General features: G+C 42.9%; 1 protein-coding gene across 3 annotated transcripts in view; it reads left to right on the top strand.

Moving 5' to 3' along the window:
• Positions 1 to 21,527, top strand: part of KIAA1210 (KIAA1210 ortholog) — a 216,872-nt gene that overhangs the window by 67,855 nt on the left and 127,490 nt on the right. Inside the window, exon 1 of one of the 3 annotated variants that reach the window (XM_075323826.1) lies at positions 17,510 to 17,724. The exons of 1 other annotated variant lie outside the window; for it this stretch is intronic. Coding sequence is in view for 1 of the 2 variants with exons in the window: in XM_075323824.1 (XP_075179939.1) it covers positions 17,697 to 17,731 (35 nt within the window). In the remaining variant the exon portion in view is untranslated. Of the gene's footprint in view, positions 1 to 17,509; positions 17,732 to 21,527 lie in introns of those variants that run through there. One more of the 3 variants, XM_075323824.1, reaches the window with a different exon arrangement.

The raw sequence follows: 21,527 nt of genomic DNA, 5'->3' as shown, positions 1-21,527 counted from the left end.
TGGCGTACGTTACTTATGGTATTGACTGAAACCAATGTCCCCACTGCCATGAGATTTTCCCGGAGCTCCTTCCTTGTTGTCCTTGGGTTAGCCTTGACTCTTCGGACAAGCCTGGCCTCGGCATGGGTGGAAACTTTCAAAGTCTGTCCAGGCCGTGGAAGGCTAACAGTAGTTCCATAAGCCTTCCACTTCCGGATGATGCTCCCAACAGTGGAGACAGGTAGGCCCAACTCCTTGGAAAGGGTTTTGTACCCCTTGCCAGCCTTGTGACCCTCCACGATCTTGTCTCTGATGGCCTTGGAATGCTCCTTTTGTCTTTCCCATGTTGACCATGTATGAGTGCTGTTCACAAGTTTGGGGAGGGTCTTAATTAGTCAGAAAAGGCTGGAAAAAGAGATAATTAATCCAAACATGTGAAGCTCATTGTTCTTTGTGCCTGAAATACTTCTTAATACTTTAGGGGAACCAAACAGAATTCTGGTGGTTTGAGGGGTTGAATAATAAATGACCCTCTGAATAAACTTTTCACAATTTAAAAAAAAAAAAAAAGAAATAACATTCTTTTTTTCTGCAGTGCATTTCACACTTCCAGGCTGATCTACAGTCCAAATGTCACAATGCCAAGTTAATTCTGAATGTGTAAACCTGCTAAATCTGCAGGGGGTTGAATACTACTTGTAGGCTGTGTGTGTGTGTGTGTATGTATATGTGTGTGTATATATATATATATATATATATATATATATATATATATATATATATATATATATATATATATATATATATATACACACAGTTAGGTCCAGAAGTATTTGGACAGTGACACAATTTTCGCGAGTTGGGCTCTGCATGCCACCACATTGGATTTGAAATGAAACCTCTACAACAGAATTCAAGTGCAGATTGTAACGTTTAATTTGAAGGTTTGAACAAAAATATCTGATAGAAATTGTAGGAATTGTACACATTTCTTTACAAACACTCCACATTTTAGGAGGTCAAAAGTAATTGGACAAGTAAACCAAACCCAAAAAAAATATTTTTATTTTCAATATTTTGTTGCGAATCCTTTGGAGGCAATCACTGCCTTAAGTCTGGAACCCATGGACATCACCAAACGCTGGGTTTCCTCGTTCTTAATGCTTTGCCAGGCCTTTACAGGCGCAGCCTTCAGGTCTTGCTTGTTTGTGGGTCTTTCCGTCTTAAGTCTGGATTTGAGCAAGTGAAATGCATGCTCAATTGGGTTAAGATCTGGTGATTGACTTGGCCATTGCAGAATGTTCCACTTTTTTGCACTCATGAACTCCTGGGTAGCTTTGGCTGTATGCTTGGGGTCATTGTCCATCTGTACTATGAAGCGCCGTCCGATCAACTTTGCGGCATTTGGCTGAATCTGGGCTGAAAGTATATCCCGGTACACTTCAGAATTCATCCGGCTACTCTTGTCTGCTGTTATGTCATCAATAAACACAAGTGACCCAGTGCCATTGAAAGCCATGCATGCCCATGCCATCACGTTGCCTCCACCATGTTTTACAGAGGATGTGGTGTGCCTTGGATCATGTGCCGTTCCCTTTCTTCTCCAAACTTTTTTCTTCCCATCATTCTGGTACAGGTTGATCTTTGTCTCATCTGTCCATAGAATACTTTTCCAGAACTGAGCTGGCTTCATGAGGTGTTTTTCAGCAAATTTAACTCTGGCCTGTCTATTTTTGGAATTGATGAATGGTTTGCATCTAGATGTGAACCCTTTGTATTTACTTTCATGGAGTCTTCTCTTTACTGTTGACTTAGAGACAGATACACCTGCTTCACTGAGAGTGTTCTGGACTTCAGTTGATGTTGTGAACGGGTTCTTCTTCACCAAAGAAAGTATGCGGCGATCATCCACCACTGTTGTCATCCGTGGACACCCAGGCCTTTTTGAGTTCCCAAGCTCACCAGTCAATTCCTTTTTTCTCAGAATGTACCCGACTGTTGATTTTGCTACTCCAAGCATGTCTGCTATCTCTCTGATGGATTTTTTCTTTTTTTTTCAGCCTCAGGATGTTCTGCTTCACCTCAATTGAGAGTTCCTTAGACCGCATGTTGTCTGGTCACAGCAACAGCTTCCAAATGCAAAACCACACACCTGTAATCAACCCCAGAGCTTTTAACTACTTCATTGATTACAGGTTAACGAGGGAGACGCCTTCAGAGTAAATTGCAGCCCTTAGAGTCCCTTGTCCAATTACTTTTGGTCCCTTGAAAAAGAGGAGGCTATGCATTACAGAGCTATGATTCCTAAACCCTTTCTCAGATTTGGATGTGAAAACTCTCATATTGCAGCTGGGAGTGTGCACTTTCAGCCTATATATATATATATATATATATATATATATATATATATATATATATATATATATATATATATATATATATATATATATATATATATATATATATATATAATATGTATTGTATTTCAGAACATGTTTTTGTAAACAGCTAAAATAACAAAACTTGTGTCATTGTCCAAATTTTTCTGGCCCTGACTGTATAATAATATATAATATATATATATAATTAGATAACGAGCTAACTATATTACAAATCTTCTCCTATACTTTGCAATGTTAAAATATATGGCACAAGTATGACACACAGATGCTCTCCGTGTGAAGTATGTGTTCCTCAAAGACCCATAGACTTATGAGACCTTTTCATCTGAGATACTGGAAAAAAAATCCAATCATGTCTGTGTTGTCTCTTCAATGAGGAAGTAGATGAACTCTAGTGCCACCTATTGGATGTAGCAACCCTAAAAGTCAAGTGACCCTTTAAACAAGCCTTGTCATATGACTTGGGATTTATGCCAGAGCAGACCCTTAATTTACAGACATGGTGTTTTGGGATGGTTGTCCCTTGTCAATGCAAAGTATGAGGTGTGATCTGGCTGTATTTTTTCATTGTCGCACGGTCTGCGAAAAAAGCATACATGTGAATAGCACCATAAATTATAAAGTTTGTGTTGTATCCGTAAAAAATAACATACAGCAGGTACATGTGCAAGACGGATGTCTGAGGCTGAATAGTGAGGTCTTCTAGCAGAGTGTATGTATGTGTATGCAGTGCTTTTTTTGCGGTGGTACATGCCGATACGGCTTACCGTAAAATCTGAAGAGCGCTGAGGGCCAGCACCTTTTGGCTCATATGGATCATTTGTAAACTTTTCAAATTAGCCATGTGTGGAGCAGAGGCACAAGCAGAGCAGCTACTTTAGCTGCAGGACCTACGTCGATGTCACATACATGTGACTCGGGTGGGCGGAGCCATGGAGTTTTGCCCAGCGGGAAAGAAGGTGGAGAAGATTGAGGAGTGCAGGGTATGTGAGAGAGGGCTGCAGAGGGCGTCAGGCTGTGCAGGGGGAAGAAGGATGCAGGGGGATAGTGAGATCAAGGGTATGGAGAATTGAGAGATCAGGGGGATCGAGGATGGAAGGAGCAGGGGGATGGAGAATGGAGGGAATAGGATTCATTGAGTTTTGTTTCGTCAAACTTGTCTTAGATGGATAAAATAACGCTCTATTTCTCGGTCGGTGCGGCTCCGGCATGCAAAAGACCCCGAGCAGACGTGGAGACAGAAACAAATCAGATGATAGAGCAGAATGTGGTCACCGGTTCTTCAACTATCGAACCTGCATCAGTTAGTGTTAATGATCCTAATGAATTTGGTAGAAATTTGGCGTTTCTTATAGAATACAGCCTAGGTAAGTCGAAAACCATATTTTGCAAGTAAAAAAAAAACGATTATACAGTATTAGTCACTTTTTATTTTTATTTTGAAATCTGAATTACATAGTTTTTGATTGAAATTAGCGTACAGACTACAAAACTGAATGAGAAACCGAGCCGCACCGTCTATTGGACAAGTTGAGCAGTTTGCTCAGGCGGCACTATGTTCAGGGGGGTGGCAATGCGGTCGGGGAGGCGGAGCTGTATGGGTACTGCCATCTTCCACCGCCCAGTGCCTCAACAGGTAAACCGTTCACAGGATCTCCTGGCTGCCTGACCGCACAACAGCACCCACTCCTCAATCTCGGCCGCCAGCACCTCCCCTGCTCCTCGTCTCAGAGATGCGTATCGGCAAATATTTTTTTTACAAAAAAAAAACTGTGTGTGTGTGTATATATATATTAGAGTGAGAGTGTGTGTGTGTGTGTGTATATGTATATATATATATATATATATATATATATATATATATATATATATATATATATATATATATATATATATATATATATATATATATATATATAGAGAGAGAGATTATATATATATATATATATAGAGAGAGATTATATATATATATATATATAGAGAGAGATTATATATATATATATATATATATATAGAGAGATTATATATATATATATATATATATATATATATATATATATATATATATATATATATATATATATATATATATATATATATATATATATATATATATATATATATAGAGAGAGATTATATATATATATATAATTATATTATATTATATTATATATCACTTTCACTCTGGTTATGTAGGTCTTCTATAAATTCCCCCTGAGATGAGAATCTCTAGGCCCACCACTACTGCAGCAGCTCTGTTTGTGTATGTCCATCATGTCTATAGCCTATTGGGGTGTGCACAGAACTTTGTGGATTCCGACCACATGTTGGATTTTCTACTATCGACTAGTTCTGGCCTTTATGAAATTGGCCATTTACAGATGTAAGTTGGTTGGAATGAAAAATATTTCAGAATCTTATTTCCCCTTTTCTGTAAAGTGAAGGTTGTCTGTTTCTAAGGAAAGCAATGGGTGGGTGAACCATCATCTGCCATTCATTGGTTTTGGAAGAAATTGAAAGTTGTTAGAATAAAATAAACAGTCTATGTCGCTGCCGGTTTCTAGTCCAAGCTCCTAGTGTTACATTTACCTCTTCAAAGGCGTATTTTGTGAGTGCTAAAAATTTCTGGTGTCTCGCTCCATGTCGCCGGTCAGTCCTGATAGATATTGACTAGAGATCTACTAGTGAAATGGAAATGACACTTAATCGAGGCTTTCGTTGTGTTTTCTGATGACTTTAATGTTCGCTTCATCTTTCCAGACAGTAACCTTCTTTTTTTTTTTTTTTTTTGTTTTCTCTCTGATATACGCCACAGACAGTCACTGGGATTTTGTATCACATTGTAGTGACCACAAAGCAAACAATCGAGACAACCTAATTAATTCCATGAAATCTCTAGTATGCGATGAAAACCAGAGAAAATTCTAAAATTCAAGGACAATTTTTTTTTCTTATCCAGTCATGTGACCGTATTACATCATAAAGGTTTTTTCTTGCTGTCACACCAAAGGTCCAGTTTGCTGCCCAGTCCTGTCTCTTAGGGTATGTGCATGGAGAATTATTTTTTTTTTTTTTTGTTACAGGTACACTTTCAAGTCATTTTGATATTATACAGGCAGTTTTTTGAAGACTCTTCCTAAATCATTCCTAATGTAAACTACTTACCTGTTCTCAGTGATTTTAATGTTTTGCGCTTCAGATCTTCACAAAAGTGACAAGCAGTTTATTTTATTTTTTGTCTGGAAGGCATCTTATAAAGTAACCCAAACCAAGCACTGTGTGCTATCAAACACTTCAGGGAATAAAAAAACATTTTTCAAAAACTTTTTTTTTTTTTTTTTTTAAAATAGGGAAAAATCTAGTCTAAAAAGTTGTTGTGTCCACTAGAAAACCTGTCATTTCTGAGCACCTTCAAAAAGTTCCATGTGACTCAATGTTCTAACCCTGGCTAAGTGCCATGTTGGTGCCAACCCTTCTCCCTACCAGTCTAATGTACCAGGGAGGGGCAGTCATGGGCAAGGATTGTAGTCCTCAAGCCAGCCCAGCACCCTATAGACACGGGGGGCCGAGTGGTGTATGGAGTGGGTGTGGAGCTGCTACCTGCTTGAAGCTGCTCATCTGGGTTTTCATCCGGTTTCTCTGGATCCCAATCACTCAGCGCGGCATGTGATGACAAGTCCATCACCGGTTAAAACCGTAACAAATTTACTGCAAAATCGTTTAACACAAAGCTTCTTAAAGGTGGTTTTTACACCAAATGTTTCACAAGCACTGCTTTATTCATAGAACCCGGCTCTTTCGCTATGGCGACAAGGAGGGGAGGGATAGGCACTCTATCTTCCTCTTCACTAACATTGTGGCTCCGTATAAAAGAGGGGACTCCTAGAATCCTTGTTCCTTCCATGTCATGGACCCTGCCAGTCAACATTGACCCCGTCTCCTGTCCGCACTACAAATGGCCGCCGGCCTAGGAAGGGGGTGCACTTCTCTTTTTCCCTCTGGCTTTACCTTCCATAACTAAGGGGTTATCAATTTGCTTCAGTCCACTTGATCATTTCTCTGTCTCCTTTCTCTGCCTGTACCCCCCCACACCGCACTGCTCCACTCCGCTACATATGACCCAGTTGGTCCTTTCACTTATCTCACGTGACTCCTTCCCTATCTGCCTTAACCAGGAAGCACTCTTTTTCTTATAGTCTCCTGTGCTGGGGATTATCCTTCCCCTACTAACCCATGCCATCCTGTCACTCCCTCTACATTCACTTACACTGAGGGTCCGGGGACCCAGAGACACATAGTGGTGACTGGCCAAATTACAGAGGAAAAACACACTTAAAAAAAGACATACTCTAAAACTTATACATTCAGATCATAACCTCTACAGGGGCGGCAGGGCACTGGCCACCCTCTTACACTCAAGTGCTGGAATCATGGATATGTGGGTGGTGTAAGTTTGGGTGTGCGCCACTAGAATTTCACAAATGCTTTTAATCTTTTTTTTTTTTTCAAAGTCATGTAAGGGGCGCACAATGCTTATTGGTTACATGCATCTTTGGGATATCGCATTTTGAGCAGAACTCTAACTCTGCCTTGAATATAGCAGATGTGGAGGTCCGTGAGAAATATAATACATTCCTCAGAGAGTTAAGTTTAAAGAGTAATTGCCATTTTTTATTTTGAATGGTACACATGAAAATACGAAACTACATTATTATTGGAGACTGCTTCTTTCTCCTCCTGGACTGATTGTTCATTCTCAAAATTCTCAATTCATGGTTAAATGCTGTCTTCAGTGAACCCAGATTTTTCCATTACTGAGAGGAGATGGCAGTTGGTGCTTATAAAGTTCTATGGAGAGCTGTAACTGCCTTTTCAGGAGAACTTGCAGCAGATTGTCTGTTTCCGCCTCCAGCTCCTCCCATTTGCAAATAATTTTTAAAAGCACCAACTCTCATCTATCTCATTAATGGGAACATCTGTTTTCACTGGAGACAGATTTTACCAAAGTAGTAAGAGTGAAAAATCAGTCCAGGAAGTGAAAGAAGCAGATTTTATAATATATTATAAAGCCAGTCATTTTTACGTGTAAACTTGATTTATAAAAAATAAAATGACAGTTCCTATCCTCCTGCCATTATCTACTCGGCCTTGGTATTACTTGTGGGGCTGCACCAACCCTTTTGCCTACTCTGCCCCAGCGCTTATGTGGGCTACTGCAACCTGGAGACCATTACATTGTTCTTACATTTTTTTTTTTTTTATTAACCCTTCTTTGTGAAGGTACCAAAGTGTACACTCCCCAGCACTTTGTACCTCCAGAGTATAGACCCTGACAACCAGGAGGGCCAAACCGTTAAACTCCAAGTCTCTGATCATCATCACCATCTCTTTTAAGGCTATGTGCACACGTTGCAGACAATCTGCACCCAAATCTGTGTATTCTGGCAGGAAAAATTATTGCGGAAAAAAGTGTTTATTTGCCGTGGTGTGTTTTTTTTTTTTTTTTTTTTTTTTTTTTTTTCATGGATTTTTTTTTTCATCCCCTTCAATGGTGAAAGCGCAGAAATAATTGATATGCTGCATATTTTTTCTGCAACAAAATCTGCCAGAAAAATCCTCAACTTGTGCACAGCCCTTCAGAGTTCTCATAGACTTTGCATAAGGATTTCCTTGCAGATTTTCAGGAAGAAATAAATAAAAAATAATAATCCGGATCAGGAGTGGACTTGAACCCGAACATCTACCTGGACACCAAACAAAATATAAGTCTATGGAGACCCAAACATTGTGCTGTAAAATGGTGGTAGAACGGGCTAGAGGGATTAGAGCAGGACAGTTAGGGCTCTTTTCCACTTCCGTACCGCTTCCGATGTGGGAGCATTGGAAGCGGTATACTAATGGCCCCCTGCTGCGGGTGTCAGCCGAGGGACGTGCGACTGTGATGCAATCACATCACAGCTACTGAGAATATGGAAGGAACACTTTCTCCCATCTCCTCCGCTGTCTCTGCGTGCACCACACTGCAGTCGCATAAGATGCAAGTACAGTGCGATTTTACACACAAACGTGAGCCGAGACTGTGTGCAAAACGCAGCATGCTTTGATTTCACCCAGAGCACTATTCGTGTGGAGAAAAAACACGATAGAGGAAACTGTCTCATTGATTAACACAGTCGCGAGTGCAATACGATTTTTTTTTTTTTTTTTTTTTATTTTATTTTTTTTTATTGGATTGCACTCGCCCATAAAAATCGCAGATGGAAAAGAGACCTTATACTGTACTTACCGTGTCTCCCACGCAGCTGTTGCACTACTTCCGGGTTCGCTCACTAACCCTTAGGGTGTGTTCACACAGGGCTTTTTTTGGTGCGTTTTTAGCTACGGTGTCACGAACAGCCGGGGGAGTCACTCTGATATCCCGCAGCTGTTTACTAATTTGTCACGAACACGACTACTCTCTAGCGCCCCTCTTGTCGGCAGGCCACTTTTGGTACTGCAGGACAATGCATAAAATGAGGCTGCTGAGCTAATAATGCCAAATAGTGGAGGTCTCACAGCAAGGGTAAATGTATATATCACCGATTCCTGCTATTGGAATATATATATATATATATATATATATATATATATATTATATTATATTATATTATATAATACCTTGGTACCCTTAATGATAGCACTCCAATAATTCTATGCAATAATAATTGCGTTGCCACCACCCAACTTTCTACAGGTAGCTGGGGACCCGTTTCAGATAGCAGAAGGCTTTTCGGACGGGTTTGGGTTCATATATAGAACTGAAGGAAACAAACTATTACATTTTTTATATTTAATCCGAAAATAGGCAGTATTTAAAAAATATACAAGAATTTACATAAGGGAACAATACAAATACAGTATAGACAGTTACATAAAATAAAAGGTATAACTGTGAAACTTACTAAACTCGTGCCATAGATGTGACGTCCGAATTTAGGGAGGGAAGGTCTCCAAGAGAAGAAGATGGTAGACGGCCAGCATCACCCCTTACTGTGCCTTCCAATACTGACACCCCCAGCAAGGAGCTAATCGCTCTTATGCCCTCAGGTAACCCCCCCTCTCCGTGACCTCATTTTACGGTTGGTTTGTGGGCTGTGCCGAGATTATCACAAAGTTCTTTAATTCTAGCTTTTCACATATCTTTGTCCCTGGGCCACACAGGTGAAAGATATTAGCGTCATATTTTATATCTCGATTTTACATAGATACAAAACACAACGCATCTAGCATGATTTTACTGGCCAATACTAATTTGTCGTGATACCAGCAATCTCCCAGTCAAGCTAAACGGGGTTTCTGGCAGTATGTTTTTCATTTTTCCAGCATTAACGGGCCACTTAAAAAACTGTTTTAGGAGTTTTCCCTCTAACAGAACAAAGGATTGTCTTTTCTGTGCATCTTGTGGCTGCAGCTCTACTATCCCCGAGTCGTAAATTCCTAAACTTTCAGGCCGATCAGATAATCGTCATGATGACCTGTGGCTGATGGTGGGGAGGGGGATAAGGACCCTACAAGAGTTTTACATGACATACGGATTAGCCTTGGTTTTATACAAATTCATGCTAATAAAACTCTGCTTTTTACAGTCCCAGCAAAGTCTGAGATTTCTGAAATCTCATACACACACACACACATGCACACACACACCCCTGCAGATTTTTTCCTGACGGTTTTGTCAAATACCTGCGTTTTTTGGTGCAGATTTCAAAGAATGAGCATGTCAATTTTTTTTTCAGCATTTTTGCAACACTTTTTGATTGATACAACCCATTTTGTAGCAAAGACGCAGCAAAAACGCCACAAAAAAACAGATTGCTCAAAGGAGGTTTCCTGCCACAAGATCAAGTTTTGGTCAGGAAAAAACGTACCAAAAAAACCTCTGTGAACATAGCCTTTTACATATTCACTGCTTCCCCCACATACAGGCAGTCCCAGTGTCTGATTGGTTGCAGTTAGATTGCAACCCCATGCGGTGTGACAGTTTGTGATGGGTTGGAATCAAACGCTGTCTACGCCCCTATAGTAGTGTAAGAAATAAATAAATTGGCATAGGGTCCCACCATATTGGGATACATAGCATAGATAAAGCAGTCAGCTGCAGCTCCCAGCTGTCTGCTTATCTTGGCTATGAATCAAAATACCAGGGACCAAATGTAATTTTTTTTTTTTTTTATAAAAAAAGTGGCGTGGACCCCCCTAATTTTAACTGATAAAGCAGACAGCTGGGGTTTGGTATGCTCAGGCTGGGGAGGCCCATGGTTATTGCCCCCCCAGTTTAAAAATAGCAGCCTGCAGCTGCCCAGAATTGTCGTATTCATTAGATGTGACAATTCTGGCACTTTAGCCTGCTCATCCCAGTTGCTCTGATGCGGTGGCAATCTGGGTAATATAAGGGTTTAATGACAGCTCACAGCTGCCACTAAGCCTTAGATTAGTAATGGAAGGCATGTATGAGACCCTTCCCCATTTATTAATTCTGTAAGTGAAAAGAAATAAACACAAATATCAAAAAAAATCCTTTATTTGACATAAAATACAAAAAAACACCCTTTCTCCAATTTATTAACCCAAACACACAGTTCCGACATAATCCACACGAGATCCCATGACAATCCTGGCTCTTACATACTGAAGTCGCAGCACGGAGGCACATTACAGAACATGACCACACGCTGTGGCTTCAGACAGAGACTGACTGAGCCGCAGCTGTGAGCGGTGACGTCATTCAGTTTATCTGCAGTCACAGCTGGAGGTTCCCAAAATACCCCACCTGTGACTACAGATAAACTGACCTCATTAAATTCTGTGACTTCACCACAAGTGAACTCAATCAGTTCAATAAAACCTGCATCTCCTGGCAGAAAACCACGGGTTTTTTTTGTCAAGAGATGCAGATATGTTGCTGAAATTTTTACACCAAATTACTGAACCAATACCGCATCTCCTGGCAAAAAAAAAATATCAAAATGTGGTGCAGTTTTGATGCGATATTGATGGCTTATTTGTCAGAATATGCAGATTTGATGCAGCAATTTGGTGTATACCGTATTTTTCGGACTATAAGACGCACTGGAACATAAGATGCACCCTGGATTGAGAGGAGGAAAATAAAATTTGAAGCAAAAAATGTGGTCATGACACACTGTTATGGGGCGAGGATCTGCTGCCTACACTGTTATGGGGGTAATGTCCCCAAATTCTCTAAGGTACCCCATCCTGGTAATGATCCTCCTGCCTTGTATATGTACCCCATCCTGGTATATGCCCTTATCCTGCTATATATTGGCATCCTGCTATATACTGCCATCCTGCTATATGCTCTTATCCTGCTATATACCCCCATCCTGCTATATGCCCTTATCCTGCTATATACCCCCATCCATCCTGCTATATACCCCATCCATCCTGCTATATGGCCCCATCCTGCTATATGGCATGTATCCTGTATCACACAAAACAATAAATGTTTATACTCCCCTTTCCTTGCTCCATGCAGCATCGCTCTTCCCCCTGTCTGTGGCGGCAGCAGCACTGCTGACCTGTGTGGAGCCGTCACAGTTCCCCTGCAGCATCGCTCATCCTTCTGTCTGCCGGTCAGCTGACTTGCGTGACTAGCGGCCCGCACAGCGATGACGTAATCGCTCGATACACAGATCAGCTGGCCGGCAGACGGGAGGACATTGCGGTGCTGCAGGGGAACGGTGACGGGTGAGTGTACTGATTCACTGCCCCCGGCGCTGACCTGTGTGGAGCCGTTCCCCTGCAGCATCGCAATGTCCTCCTGTCTGCCGGCTGATCTGTGTGGAGAGCACGCACAGGGATGACGTCATCTCTGTGCTTGCTGCTCGCTACACCCATCAGCTGGCCGGCAGACAGGAGGAGATTGCGGTGCTGCAGGGGAACTGTGACGGGTGAGTGTACCGTACTTATTCACTGCCCCCCGCGCTGATGATGATGCGCGGGGGGCAGTGAATACAGCCGCACATGATCACTCCAGGCTGTAGTTGCCAGGGTTGATCATGCGGGCAGGCTGTTTAGTATGCGCACATCCCCCGCCCATCATTCCGCCCACCTGTCAGCGCTGGCTTCAGTGCTGAGAGATGATGGGCGTGCATATGTAATGAGCGTGCCCACGTGGTCACGGCAGGCTGCTTCAGCCTGCTCGTGCCGCCAATGACCCGCTCCACCGCAGCACCCTCATTCCCGGCCACAGCCCTATATTCAGACCATAAGACACACCCCCTACTGTCCCCTAACATTTGGGGGGAAAAAATGCGTCTTATGGTCCAAAAAATATGGTAAATTTCAGCACCAAATCTGCAATATTTGGCAAAAGTCGTACAAAAACTCTTTTGACGCCGTTTCGGTGCTTTTTTCTGCCAGGAGATGCAAATTTGGTGTTGAAATGTCTGCACTATATTTCTTTACCAAATTTGCATCTCCTATCACAATTTTTTAAATTTCTAGGTGGCCGAACACAAACAGTAAGAGTTCCCGGGGAACTCCGTGTTCAGGGTCTATGCACGGACACTAGGTTTCCGGTACTGTCCCCGAACTCTATAGTTTGGTTCGCCCATCACTGCTTACAATATCCAACTTGAACTGCAACAATTTTTGACATCACTTAACACAGAAATTTAATTTTTCTCTCTGCTATAAAGCACAATTTGTGTCAGTTGCATGTTCTAGGGATAAGATCCACAGGCGAATAATCAGTATACACATCCCTATACTCCTTGAGTACTGGCCAAACAGTCTGTAAAAGCAGTCTCTCGGGTCTCCAGGCAATCCGTCCATAATACATCTTTTTTTTACACTGCCCACAGTACTGCACCCACACACTGCAGACTCTTTGGACCATTCACCGGTGTCTCTGTCCACTGGCTCCCTCCATTGTGACTGAATTTGGCCACCCCTGAGCTCATTTTAACACTCGCTCTTATAAATGCACATCTGCCTGTATCACAATGCTTACAGTCACATTAGCAAACAATGGCCCTCTAGTGACCGACACCTTAACCTCTTAAGGTGGTGTCGCACACAGCGACAACGACGTCGCTGCTACGTCACCATTTTCTGTGACGTTGCAGCGATGTCCCGTCGCTGTGTGTGACATCCAGCAACGAGCTGGCCCCTGCTGTGAGGTCGCCGCTCGTTGCTGAATGTCCAGCTTCATTTTTTTGGTCGTCACTCTCCCGCTGTGACGCACAGATCGCTGTGTGTGACAGCGAGAGAGCGACGAAATGAAGCGAGCAGGGAGCAGGAGCCGGCATCTGGCAGCTGCGGTAAGCTGTAACCAAGGTAAACATCGGGTAACCAAGGTGGTTACTTGATATTTACCTTCGCTACCAGCCTCCGCCGCTCTCACGATGCCAGCGCCGGCTCCTGCTCTCTGCACATGTAGCTGCAGTACACATCGTGTAATTAACCCGATGTGTACTGTAGCTAGGAGAGCAAGGAGCCAGCGCTAAGCAGTGTGCGCGGCTCCTGCTCTCTGCACATGTAGCTGCAGTACACATCGTGTAATTAACCCGATGTGTACTGTAGCTAGGAGAGCAGGGAGCCAGCGCTCAGTGTGTCCGGCTCCCTGCTCTCTGCACATGTTGCAGCACAGCGACGCGTGTCGTTATGATCGCTGCTTCGGCTGCTGTGTTTGACAGCTAAGCAGCGATCATAACAGCGACTTACAAGGTCGCTGCTACGTCACAGAAAATGGTGACGTAACAGCGACGTCGTTGTCGCTGTCGTTTTAGTGTGACCCCAGCTTTACTGCATGCTGGCATCCGGGCAGCCTTAGGGGTATGTTTCGGACGGGGACCGGGCCGCTGCAGAGGCTGCTCGGATCCGGGTTCGTTACTGTGCCTCGAGTGGTAGCCGGACCCGGGCTCATACAGCCGTCTGTCCTCACAACCGTAGGAATGGGGTATTTACAGGGGATTGGTTTGTCAGTGGGTTGCGGTGAGAGTTGCTAGCATCTCCGCTGCCTGGTGATGGGACGCCCGAGGCTGATGGAGCGGGGCAGCAGAATTTAATCCCCTCCACGGGTAGGGGAGGTATAGTCCCGGGGCCCAGATGAACAGGAGTGGTGGCTGCGGAGAGTGTCATGCAGGGTTGGACCGGGGATGAATGGTGTACTCCCAGTTCAAAAGAATTGCACACAGTGGTAAACCAAATTGTCAGTGACCGGTTGCCTCCGGCGGGTGTATTTGGGTCCCACACCCTGGTGTAGCAAACAGGGGTCCCTTCCTCCTGCACTCAGTGTTTGTGTCTTCAATGGGACAACTCCGCTTGCAACGGGGAAGTCCAGTCCCGGTACTTTGAATGTTGGGAGCTGTGGCCCGCGAAATCTGACCCTTGGGATCTCTGTGGGTTCTGGCGGACACCCTATCCCCCGCGTTGGGCTTCCATTTCGCACTCTGGGCTTACTGTGGAACAAGGCCTGGAACCTTGTCCCCGGCAGGTCAACTGACGAGGGGCTTGAAACCTTCCTCGCCTTAGGGTCCAGGCACCCAGACGGTGCACTGCCTTTGGACTGGATTCCCGCTGTCGGCACCGGCGGGCTACAACCCTGCGCCGGTCCACTTAAGGTCTCCCGCGACTGGATCTACGTTGCCTGTGATCCTGCTTACCGTCTGCCAACTAGTCGGGTAGTCCAGGGGCTCCAACCCCTGACTCCGCTGTCACCTCACACTCCTCCACTTCAACTGTCAGAACTCAACTCTTATGCTCCCGCCCCTGAGACCTCAGCATCCCTAGGTGGGCGCTCCCATCCGCCTGGTCCTGCCCACTGGTGTGTCCCTATTGTCATGGGGATGACTAGGCTTTACTGGCTGGTGTTGGGCACCTGGGTGTGGGTTTTGTGTTGGTATGCCAAAGAGGATGGAGCTTTGTACCTGACAGATTTGTACAACCTCTGTGACTACCTGGTTTTGCCAGGGTGTCACAGGTACTTCTCACATAGCGATATCGCTAGTGAGATTGCTGCTGAGTCACAGGTTTTGTGACGTACCAGTGACCTAATCAGTAATCTCGCTGTGTGTGACACTAAGCAGCGACCTGGCCCATGCTGTGAAATTTGTTGATCGTTACACACTGTTCTGGTTCAGTTTTTGCTCGTTGGTCTCCAGCTGTGCAGCACACATCGGCTTGTTTGACAGCGGGAGACCAACGTGCACAGACTCTGTGTAAGCAGCGTACGCTGGTAACCAGGGTAAATATCGGGTAACCAAGCAAAGCGCTTTGCTTAGTTACCCAATATTTACCCTGGTTACAAAGCGCAGCATCCTTACACGAGTCACTGGTGGCTGTTCACTGGTCGCTGGTGAGATCTGCCTGATTGACAGCTCACTAGCGACCCTGTAGCGACGTAACAGCGTTGCTGACCAGATCGTATCATGGTTGGAATCGCTGGTACGTCGTTTAGTGAGACAGTACCCTTATTCCTGGCTCCAACTAACACGCTATGGTTGCATTACCATGTTCTATTGTCCACCAGCGCTTAACAAACTCTAGCAAATAAGGGAGTAAGTCTAGGTTACCTTTTATTTTGTTACCCACTCCTCCCCAAACTTCCATGCTTAAATGAGGCATATGTCTTTTAAAACTACACAATCTATGCACACTTTCTTTTTGATTAGTCCCAAATCTAAGTGAATATGTTGCTGTCACTCACCCATATCCAACTCATGGAACTGAATTCTGGAATTTTTAAAACCAGCATGCCTAATTCTATTCAACCATTTGCCATCAGACAAGAGTCGGAACACCTCCATGTGCATTAGATAGATGGCCAGCTTATCCCACCAAAATCTGAGAATTTAATGTTTGGATGTATCTAGACTGACCATAACCAGACCCTCTTCAGGTGCCCTCCTATAGCTTCACACCAAGAAAATGTGAGAAAAGTAACTCTACTGGTTGTAGTGAAGTACTTGAGCCAGATGACTTGGTCCTTCCTTGGTCAAATTACTTGCTGTGACAAAGTGGAAACTGGATATCTTGCCAATTTTATATAAATAATTACTTCTTACCTCTGGAATGAAAATGTTTGGCTGTTACATTGTATAACACTGCTTCATTTGAGTGCAGAAGAAAAAAATTAGTTTCTAAAACTAATATCGTCTGTAAGGGGGCTACTGAAATGGCAGAGATCAGCTGCTTCCGGGGCTGCAACTACTTTGGTTGGAACTTTGTTGCTGATATGATTGACTGACTGAGATGTGAATGTCTTTTTAGGACTGATCAGAGCCAGGTAATGCACATCCGCCTCCCATTCAAATCAATAGGAGGCGGATGTGCAGTACAAATCAATAGGAGGCGGATGTGCAGTACCCGGTTGCAGCCGCTATCCGAAGACAGGGCAGCTCCGAAACTGAGCATGTCTGGCTGCCTGCTGCCGGCGGAGGCGGCACCCCCGCCGATCAGACATTGCTGACCAATCCTAAGCATAGGCCATCAATGTAAAAGTAGTGGACTACCTCTAACTCCTGAGCTGTTGTATGTGATTTAGAAGTGCTTATAAGTTATCTTCTAAGTTTTTGAGGTAGGCATCAGTAAGAAGCTGACACTTTGAAGCCAATTGGTAGTGATTGGCAGAATGAACACTGCAATGTGCCTGTCAATCCTTCCTTACCCCCACCCCCCTTCCCAAATCCAGGGGGCTATCTAGTGATGGCAGATACATCTACCTTTTTCATTAATTAGAGCATCTCCTAAATGAATGAAGATTGAAAAAAGAAATAAGCATGATCAATATAGAAGTTACTTCCATATCTTATGTGGAATTTGGAGATCATTCTAACCGGGGCTTTGCGTTTTTGTAATTTGCCATTAGATTGCTTTGTAGACAATTAAAATCAAGTGTTTGCAAAATCTTTGTTAAAATCCCATTGCCCTAAGATGTGTCCTATGAGCATTGCTGTAGAAATGCCTTTTTTTTTTCAGATTACCTATAGGATACTTGCCTTGAGGCAAAGCTGTCAAGCTGTTCCCGGTGTTGTGCACTAGGGATCCTGTATTCCCAGCAGAATGAGAGGGAATGAGAATGGGAAGGGGAGGCCTCGGATGATCCATTTATGGAATAAGCACAGCCTCCTTACTCCCAGCCGGAGAGATCATGGTCTGTCTGCTGGCTGGGACTGGTGCCTCTGCACATACTAGGTGCTGTATGTGTGGGTATTTACAGCATTGGATTGTGAGGACTTGCTCAGTTTGTCAGCCAGAGCTCAGGACACCGCAGGGAAGGCCATGCAATAAGGGGATTGTAGCAGTCAGACAATGTCTGCATTGTATAGTTGTCTGAAAGGTAAAAAGTAAGTCATCCCTGCATTCTTTGTTCCTTTGTTGCTTCTCTCTATAGATGTTGCCTTCCACAAAACTGAGGCTGGAGGAAGAAAAGCAGTTTTTTCCCTCAGCTGTTAACATTTAAACAATAGGATCAAGTGACCTACGTTTTACCCACCTTCTATAGGAGAAATAGATGTATATTGTACAGTGTATTGCTTAACAGGGACTGTGGAGCGCAGCAGTTTTTTGTCAATTACTTTCTTTCAAGCATGCATATGTAGTGTAATTTATTGTTAAGTATCTGTACGGCTCCTGTTAGTGATAAGTGTTGTGATTGATCATTCGCCAATGAATCACTGTGCTGACCAAGTATATTATTCCCAAAAAGTACTTATTGTTGGTGACATGGAGGTGTGTGTGTGTGTGTGTGTGTGTGTGTGTGTGTGTGTGTGTGTGTGTGTGTGTGCGTGTGCGTATATTATATCTATATGAAATGTGTGTATGTTTGTATTATGTGTATATGCATTGTGTGTGTATATGCATTGTGTGTATGTATTACGTATTGTACGTGTATATGTATTATGTATTGTGTGTATGTATTGTGTGCAAGTATGTATTGTGAGTGTGTGTGTGTGTGTGTAATATACATATATAGGTGTAATATACATATATTAATATATACTGTGTGTGTATGTATGTGTGTGTATATGTGTATGTATATGTGTGTGTATATATATATATATATATATATTAATATAATATTATATATATATGTGTCTGTGTGTTTCCATAGGTTTTATCTTTTTTTATTTTAGAAATCAATAATGCATATTGATTGTGATATAACCACTACCGATGGGAGGCGCTATTGTATTATTGCACCAGCTGTATTTGGTGCCCATCTACTTCCATTTGTTGTAAGTTTATTTTTGCAAAATCTACATTTGTACCCATAAGCTAGTAGATCTTGTTTATAGATGTGGCTAGTTGTTTTTCTTTTCCCCTGGCATTACGATTTAATTCCCAAAATGTTTTCCTTTGCTGATAATGGCGTGCACAAGGGAAACCTAATGCTATACATGGTTCACATAACTAAGTTTATGAAGCAGCACAGTAGTGGTTAACATAAGCATTTTCAATTTTGATGTTTAGAAAGTCTTGGCCCTAATAAAGGCTAATGTGTGCGTGGGCCATTAAGGGGTTTATTAGAGTGTGGCGCTAGCTGAAAGGTTCTATGGTGATAAATGGTCCTGTCTTCATGTTTGCAAACAATTCCTTATTCTACTGCCTCTGACTTCTCAAAGTCCATGGATCATGTTCCCTCCATGGTCTTTCATGATTACTCTGTGTAGCATGTTACATGAGTGACTCCTGAGCCTTTAGAGGTTTGCACCCTACTCTCTTGAACTCATGTAGTTCTTCACCTGAATGTAGAATTGCAGAATAAAACACTTTGCACACCTTACCTTTATAGGCTGAATCCTATTAACCAAAAAAATGTTGGCAGGAAACATCTGCGGTCTGATAATTTGGAACAGATCCACTCCAGGTCTTCAGGGATTGGCTGGGGAGATTAATTTCTGCCCTAGTGAAAGTATGTAAACCTTGCTTCAAGAAGGGAGGGTTCCTGTAGGTGTCTTATTAAATGTGCCAAGATGAAAGAAGCTGACAGTAAAGGTAGAATATTTTCTGACGTGGGCAGTGTGGCAAATGTTGACTGTAGCTGAGATCTTATTCATTTATGACTTAGAATAAAGAGCCAGTTGTGGATGGTTGTGTTTTCTTATGAGCTTGTTGTTTTATAGTGATCGTAAAGTCTAAACGTCCTACAAATTCCATCATGTTTTATAGGTAAAATAGAGTTGCACTGTTTTTCCAGTTAAAACCAGGCGGAATCTTATGGATTCTATTATAAATCAATTGGGTCGATCATATAAAGAATCCAACATTGTATTGTGGGTTTTGTTCTAAACATAAACCATAACGCAGATATTAACAAAGCCATCATTTAGTAATTATTAGTTGAACTCTATGGACTACATACCATTTTTTTCAATCATACTTGGGTATGTGGTTCTTGTTGTTTAGTTTTTTTTTTTTTCTTTTTCTTTTACAGGTCTTTCCCTAGCTGCATAGGTAAGGATGGTTGACCTCTGGGAGATCCTTACCTATGTAGTCTTCTACTAGGCATTGCTCCCACTAGCCAGTTTCCTACTCCACACTGATGAGGGGCAAATACCCCGAAACAGCTGTCTGCGGATGGATACCATGTTTTATATAGGTGGTTTCCTTGAGTGGAGACTGCCCTTCCCGTAGTTGTTCCTTCCCGGTGAAAGATCTGGCTACTTTCCTGCCAGCGTTGAGAAACATGTGATGGTGTCTCCGCGACATTCTTGTTTTGCATATTCTCCCTAGCTGCAGTCAGTTTTAATGGCACAGTCATTTCCATTACACTTCTTTTGATTTCTTGGTTAATTTAATTAACCTATGCTGTATGGAAATGTGCGTGCTCTGGCAAAGTGGCACTACGAATGTGTTTGTCTTCACATGTTTCCATGGTATGGCACAATATGGTCATAGGTGCACATACTCTACATTCCTCGTGCTGCCTCGTATGTCAATCTTATATATTTTGCTTGAACCTAGATTGCTTTATGGCCCATATTGACATGAATACGGGCTGTAAACCAATCTGTGTATTAACTGATCACAGGTGATAAGGCAGTTGGTGGGTTTGTGCTAGAAATTTTGAAATTATACAGCTGCTGACTAGTGATGAGTAGACCTACAGATGTTCAGGTTCGCCAAATCCGCACGCACTAAAAATAAAGTTGGGTTCGGGAAACCAAACTTGACCCAAGTTTAAAAGAACGTCATACAAGTCAATGGGGATGAGAAGATGTGCTGTAAAATGGCCGTAGTAAGTGCTTGGCGCTACAAAAGTAAAGCAAATGGCTAAATCAGGGTAACAGCAGGACAGTTACACATACTGTTTGTTTGTTTGTTTTTTTTGAAGAAAGCACTGCAGTCACACTTTCCAGGCTCGCTTATTAAGCTTCATGAATATTCACTGCTTTCCCCACCCATCCAGTGCTCCAGCATCTGTGATTGCCTGCAGACTGCTATACACCCCCCCCCACCCCCCACATCCTCTGTGTCAGCATCTGTGATTGGTTGCAGATCAGTTTGCAGTATAGTAGTGTAAAACGTAATAAATAAAATATGGCTTGGACTCTCGCCATATTTTTGATAAGTTAGGGTAAGTAAAACAGATGGCTTCAGGCTGCAACACCCAGTGCTCTGCTTTACCGTGGCTGTTAAAAAAAAATAAAAAAAATAGAGGGGTTCCCAGAATTTTAAAAAGACGTGTTTTTTTATAACCAGTCATGGTAAAGCTGACAGGTGGGGGGCTGGTTTTATCAGGGTGTGAAGAGCCATGGATATTGGCCCTTCCCAGCCTAAAAATACCAGCCTTCAGTCGCCCCCCAATAGATATGCCAAATCAGGCGTTTTACCTGGCACATCCTAATTTGCCCTGATTCGGTGGCAATTGGGGTAATATTAAGTTGATGTCAGTTGTGATTTTGTCAACAATAATAGTGGTTATCAAGCCGTAGGTTAGCAATGAGTAGGGGTATGAGACACCAGCCCCCACCTTATTGAAATTCTTTTGTTAGAACTAAACAACACCCACACCCTTTTTCACCCCTTTTATTAACCCTCAAACTCCTGCAGGTTCGACAAAATCCACACAATGTCCTATGACTCTGAATGTAGCAGAGCTGGGAGAGTCTGCAGTGATGGAAAACACGTCCACTCATT

Source organism: Anomaloglossus baeobatrachus, chromosome 9, assembly GCF_048569485.1.
Source record: "Anomaloglossus baeobatrachus isolate aAnoBae1 chromosome 9, aAnoBae1.hap1, whole genome shotgun sequence".
Taxonomy (NCBI): domain Eukaryota; kingdom Metazoa; phylum Chordata; class Amphibia; order Anura; family Aromobatidae; genus Anomaloglossus; species Anomaloglossus baeobatrachus.
This window is presented reverse-complemented; position numbering and strand designations above follow the sequence as displayed.